The sequence below is a fragment of the Panulirus ornatus genome, chromosome 53 (assembly GCF_036320965.1).
Source record: "Panulirus ornatus isolate Po-2019 chromosome 53, ASM3632096v1, whole genome shotgun sequence".
Classification (NCBI taxonomy): Eukaryota; Metazoa; Arthropoda; class Malacostraca; order Decapoda; family Palinuridae; genus Panulirus; species Panulirus ornatus.
In genome coordinates, this window is record NC_092276.1 from 3,277,269 (window position 1) to 3,283,741 (window position 6,473).

Below are 6,473 nucleotides of genomic sequence, written 5' to 3' on the forward strand. Positions count from 1 at the left end.
CAAACTATTGTGTATTTATATAATTATATTATTAAAGTGTTCTGGTGACTTAAAAGCAAAAACGAGAAGAAACTATAATAAAAGGGTCATACAAGATACTTTATAGAAAGACGACTACATTACAGTTTTCGACAAAAGGATATTGGAGCTTTAGGAAGGAAATAGACTACAGATCTTAGTGCTGATAGTCGTTATGGACATAAACATCGCTAATCGCTGGTCTCGGACTGCTTATTCCAAGGTTAGTGGGAGTACACAAAAGTCACTTATATGCTACTGAAATTTTGGTATTTCCTCACTTACATCATCTGATTTCATATCTTTTTCTCTCCACAAAGACGACTGCTTACTCTTAGATATTAAGACTTTCCTGACATTGTTAACCATAATATCAAGAATATATTAAATCAATAACATACTTGTAACTCCTTACATATCCAGGGCTTAAGAAATATACTTGAATAAAGCGACAAAAAGGAAATGCTTCGCCATGAATTTTGTCAAAGATGCAGTGAGGTTGCAAGAAACTGGACGTGTATGTATATACATTTGTATGTGAGTGGGTTTTGGTCATTCGTGTGTTTCCTTGGGCTACCTCGCTAACGCGGGAGACAGCGACAGTATATATATATATATATATATATATATATATATATATATATATATATATATATATATACTCTTTCCCAAAACATTACTTTGATATGCACAGACTAAAATGTAATACAAATCTGTGGTAAAAGTAAAGCATCTGAGAACTAAAGCTGGGCGCGATTTTTTTTATATGTGGAAGGTAAAGTAACATCATGGTAAGGAGGATAAAATCATAATTTTCTCATTGGGTGATTTTAGTGTGAAGTTAATGATTCTGAAGATTTCATACCTCTCCTTGAAATTTAATCATATAGGGGTAATTCCTGACTAAACTATTTTATCAAAATTCAGGTCCATGCCATCGAAAAACATTTGCTAGGATAGTACGTAAGTGTACGAGAGTAAAGCTTAGTCAGCCCAATATATTGAAGGTCCATTTTCTCTCTAACCAGAATATAGTGTAGCGGGTATGTAATCGAAAACGGAGAGCATCCAAGATGGACGGAGCGACTGCACGGAAGACAATATCTGAAGTAAATTTGATGGATTATGAAGAATTCATCAAAGTTTTCGGCAATGTAATTGAACACTGCTTGCTGTGTGCTGCTGCAGTTTGGCGATATCGGCCGTTTAAGAGTGTGAAACACCTGTATGAAGAGATCTGCACATTTGTTGACCAGCTTCCTGGATCAGGTATGTTAGATATCTGAATTTGTTGCCATAAGAAATACATGTAGATGGCATGTTCTTTAATGCAAAGGTAGAACATGTACTTTTACATGCAGCATCTTGTTGAATGTTGATGGTTTTGTGTAAAGGAAGGTAAACGTAGAGATCACTTTAAAACGGTACCCCAGTTAACCTTGAGTGCCGCGTCTTTTTTTTTTTTTTTTTGTCCATATAGGTATTCTGCATGTCGTTATATCATAGGAGACTGAGATCCGTATTGAACTTTACCAACTGTTCAAAGTGATCTGGTAAAATTTCACAAACTTTGTAATTTTATTTTACCCTGATGGTATTTTACTTGACATCGAGGCAGTGGAGTACACGTCTTTTCCTGTAACCTGTTTCATTCTTTAGCGGAGTGTTATATATATATATATATATATATATATATATATATATATATATATATATATATATATATATATATATATATATATATTTCACTCAGTGGCAGTACAGCCATTTAAAAAACATAACGTAGTAACTTGAAGAATAACTTGTTTGTTATTGAGCATAACGAGAGGTTCTGTAATCTTGCCTGGCGTTTTGCCAAGCGCGTAATACATGACCTCTTTTAGCAGGTTAATCAAACTACTTAAGAGGATGAAACTTCGAGTTTCTTATTAGAATTTGGAGGAGCAGGTGTCACTTTATGACCTCCTTTTCAACGGAAATATCAACATGAGTGGTTTAGATTGTGCACACTCCTGTGGCGTAGACCCGCGATAACTAGGCTAGGGTAGGACTACAGCCGTAAGTGTTATTTCTGACCGGGATTGTACGTCATCGATTTGGTCTAGTGTCTTTTAAAGTTTCAAGTCAGATGCCGCTTCATCAATACCCATCATCCTCCGTATTCTATGGTCGTGTCGTAATGCTTTGAGGCTTAAGTTTGGTCGTTGAAATGGGATGGTTTAGGCCTATTGATTGCGGTCACTCAGGTCGTCAGCGTTGTCGTTATAACCACCAGTCGAAAAGTCTTGAATACTGTTGTTCAGTTATTGAAATAATTTCATACCCAAACGTGCTTATAATGTCCTTGTTAAGGTCAGATTTTTTTTTTTTTTGTTTACTGCCTTACCTTGGAGGAGAGCAAATAATTGAGTCATTGCAGACTTAGATATGCTAAGTATTGTTAACCTTCAAGATGACTGCCAGTATTTTTCCCCACTTTCAATATGCTTGATGTCATCCTCAGGTACTGTTTTATTAATGTAATTCAGAATGTAAGTAGAATATGGAATGACAATAATTTTCTTAATATGTGTCCACTTGAAATACGACTGTCTCTCATTTGTACAGGGAATCTCATGTAATCATATGTGTATGTACTACATCGAGGTGGTTAAGAACGATCGGGGTATTTCATGAGCGTTTAAGATTAGGGTAGGTTAGGTTAAGGATATATGTCCTGATTCTTCTATTCCTAGTTTTTACCGAATGCTGCCTTGAAAAAAAAAAGATATCCTGTGCCTATTCTTACATGTAGAACGCGTAGAGATGCATTTAATCAGTGTTTTTGCTTACCAACAGCTAGGACTAGTTGGGTAGTAGTGGTCATAGTTTCGTCAAAACTAATTGTATCATCTAGGTTAGTAGCTGCCAACCGTAGCTCATGCATACATGCACCTGCGAGGCAGATGCACAAGTGATAAGGTAGGCGGGAGCCTCGCAAGGTTAGCAGCTCTCAGAAACATTGGTGGAGGCGATGCTACATTTTTTTTTTTCTTCGTTCAACTTCATGATTAATTCATGTTTGAGACGGTGACCTCCGCTACCCAACCTTCGGTGTAATTATGTTATTCACAAGCTTTCGTTGTTCACATTATGGAACAACTGTCAACCGAATGGAAATTTCTTTAGTGTCGAATCATTGGGTTCACTTAACATTAGCTCTCTCCCTCATTATCCCTCACCGGACAGCAAACACCGCCCCGCCAAACGCACTCAAACAAACGCGTCAGTTCCCGTTTATATTCTGGACATCCCCCATCCTGACAACTTCGTAAACACCGACTTACAACAACCCAAGACTCTTAATTTTCACGATGCAACTACCAGGGCCACATATACACATATTTATGATCTGTGGTCCCGGCCGGTAGACCTGAGCAGTTCCATGAGCACCAGGCCCCACAGACCTTTCCTTGGTTTACTGTCTACTGACAGCACGTCGGCCCCGGTATATCACATCGTTCTAATTCATTCTATTTCTTGCACGCCTCCAACACTCCTGTATGTTCAGGACCCGATCGCTCAGAATCTTTTTCACTCCATCCTTCCACCTCCAATTTGGTCTCCCACTTCTTGTTCCTTCCACCTCTGAGACACGTATCCTCTTTGTCAATCTTTCCTCACTCATTCTCTCCATATGTCCAAACCATTTCTTGGTAATCATTTCATATGTTACACCTTACATGTAACTGTAGTTGATTCTGCTTTTGGAAATGGATTTTTATGATACACAAAACATACCTTTCATTGTGTAGAATATTGTACTCGATGTGATATTTTTGAGACGCTTAACAAAATCTTATATTTTTTTTTTTTTTTTGCTTTGTCGCTGTCTCCCGCATTTGCGAGGTAGCGATCTTATATATATATATATATATATATATATATATATATATATATATATATATATATATATATATATATATATAAGCTTATAAACACTTAAACTGAATTTATGATATACCTCATTGGTGGCCACCTGTGAAACTGCTTTGTAGTAATGGAGTGTATTGCAAGGTTTAACTTATGGTATATTCCCCAGGTCGTGAGGGTATACTTCGCAGCCATCCCGACCTCGCTGGGCGCGTGGCCATGCAGGGCCAGCTGACGGCAGAGTCCACCAGGGAGCAACGGACGGCGGGCATGGCCGACCTGACACCACAGGAGAGGGACCATCTTCTCCAGATGAACAAACGGTGAGTTGCGTTACTGAATGGAACCCTGGACTACCTGTGTGGCAGCCTGGTAGCCTAACAGGTCACGGTGGTCTGAAACCACGTGTTTTCCTTGCTCATCGTGGCCTGAGGGTTAGGCTTCCTGGCTGCCACACACACATGGTCCGCGGTTCAGTTCTCGGGTATAGTGGTAAATAGTTTACATCATATGTACATGATCCTAGGGTGGCTCAAGTATTAGTAGCTTCTCATCTCACTGGCACGTCCCCGTAAGTTTGTGCAATGTCTTGAGGTTAGTTGGAATTAAGATCCTTTGTTGGAATCAAGATTCTTTTCACATGACCACCCTTACACACACACACACACACACACACACGCAGAGAGAGAGAGAGAGAGAGAGAGAGAGAGAGAGAGAGAGAGAGAGAGAGAGAGAGAGAGTGCTCCTTTTTAAGAGATAAGGTTTCACGAGTGTAGAACTCCTGTCCTCTGATGTAGAGTTTACAGAACACTTGTACTCCACGCTGTGCAGTAATTCTTTCGCCCCTTTCGTTTGAAATCTCTGCCTTCAGCACTTCAGTGACGCGTGTGTGATTCATTTTTTTTTTTTACCTGTTGATCATGTCCCATACGTTTCCATTTGTCATAAGGTTGCAAGCTGAGTCTGTTACTGCTTTTTTTATAGCTACTGCTTTAGAACGCTCAGTTGCTTTCACGCTTCCAACGTTTGATTATGTATAACCTCATAGTTCTTGTGCTGGTAAGTCTTCCGTTTCTGCTGCTGTCGGTACTCACCTGTCTGTCATTCGCTTAAATCTAAAGTGTCCCAACTATGCGTAAAGTTTTGGAAGGAGACTCAGGTTGCAGGTCTGCATGTTAGTCTTTAAGATAATCAGGCTTACCTATGCTTACTGCCTTAAGGAGTTAAGATTTGGGATTCCAGCGGTGCAGAAGAGGGTACCTCTAACTGCAGCTCACTCTCCTCAGCCAGACAACAAGGCAGTAACATTAGCTCCCTTAATTTCATGCCTCTAGCTACCGCGAGAAGTTCGGTTTCCCATTCGTGATCTGCGCACGGCTGAACAGGAAGGACGTCATCTTGGAGAGTCTGGAGGTCCGCCTCGACAACCCCGCCGAGGTGGAGCTGGAGAAGGGCATCGCGGAGGTCAAGAAGATCTGTCAACTGCGCCTCTCAGACCTGTTGGAGTCCGAAGCGGTCAACTGTAGACTGTAAACTTGGCCATCCCATCAAGTGAAGGGTGCTTGGGCGGTGCCATGTTTATCTTGCGTTATCTTTAAACTTTATATAAGCATGGAAGGTGTTAGTACATATTAGCTATAAGCTATTTTAGAACTGTATAGATGATCACATAATGTTTACTTGAAGCTGTTTATTATGGCTTTCTGTAGGTGTGGCAATATGACCTGGTAGGAAATACTGCATCTCTTTATGTTGGGCTCCAACATTGTCTGGCCTTTATTGATGTACGTCAGACGGGTATGATATTTTAAGCCTTTTTAATATATGCTAAGTATAATACACCGGGTATTTTGTATACACCAAAGTAACGTGTGGCTGTGATTTTTTTGGGAAGCATTTGAGCACCTGCTGTATAATATGAGTGAATTTGCTTCCCTTGGGATTAACATTTGCTTGACAAAACAGGCGAGGATGGCTTACATCCTTCACCGAAGCTGCTTGAGCGTGTCTTGTTCTCCGTGATGATGTCTGGTGCTGACTAGAACAGCTTATCGCAATGTCACCTCAGCCTCTGGCGTCTAGGGTTTAGTAGGATCTGATTTTCAGGATGAAAGGGAACAACAACAAACGTGCATGGATTGATTTAGCAATTCATTGGTCCTGCAGGAGCCAAGGATATATATTGGAAGGCGTTGACGTCGCTAGGGTTGGTGTGAGGGCTCAGCTTGTGGTACAGTTGCCAGGGTGTCAAGAGGATTGAGAGTTGTGGGTGCTTGAGGTTCAGTGTGAGGCTGTCTTAACACGACCAGCTCTGCTTAGCACGGGCGTTGCAGAGCATCGGGTGCCGAAGGTCCTTGATAGTGCTCGTGAGTCGCGTTGTGCTGACCGTCTTGACGTGCACGTAGATAGTGGTGGCATCAGGCGCGCCCCGTCGGGCTCCTTAAGTATTCGGTTGCCTGTTTTGTTTCCAGTAGACGCTTGCGACCCTGTCTTTCGTAGGTAGGAAGTCAGCCATATTATTCGTTCTCACACTTCATAGATAT

The 6,473-nt window shown here is 40.8% G+C and overlaps 1 protein-coding gene across 2 annotated transcripts; it reads left to right on the forward strand.

The window, feature by feature from the left end:
* The first annotated feature begins 101 nt into the window (after positions 1 to 101).
* LOC139765187 (2-oxo-4-hydroxy-4-carboxy-5-ureidoimidazoline decarboxylase-like) lies at positions 102 to 5,771 on the forward strand. Of its 2 annotated transcripts, XM_071692468.1 has the most exons (5): positions 102 to 241; positions 1,047 to 1,287; positions 4,100 to 4,253; positions 5,265 to 5,446; positions 5,478 to 5,771. In XM_071692468.1, exons 2-5 carry the CDS (start codon positions 1,092 to 1,094, stop codon positions 5,483 to 5,485), a joined length of 540 nt encoding a protein of 179 aa, XP_071548569.1. In that variant the 5' UTR covers positions 102 to 241; positions 1,047 to 1,091; the 3' UTR covers positions 5,486 to 5,771. The 2 variants fall into 2 exon arrangements, with proteins under 2 accessions (XP_071548569.1, XP_071548568.1); XM_071692467.1 differs by having other exon boundaries at positions 5,265 to 5,771.
* Positions 5,772 to 6,473: the final 702 nt, after the last annotated feature.

Coding starts and splice junctions, on each gene's coding strand:
- LOC139765187 (XM_071692467.1), top strand. CDS start 1,092: ATGGACGGAGCGACTGCACGGAAGACAATATCTGAAGTAAATTTGATG. Junction 1,288..4,099: donor TGACCAGCTTCCTGGATCAG/GTATGTTAGATA, acceptor TATATTCCCCAG/GTCGTGAGGGTATACTTCGC. Junction 4,254..5,264: donor CTTCTCCAGATGAACAAACG/GTGAGTTGCGTT, acceptor TCATGCCTCTAG/CTACCGCGAGAAGTTCGGTT.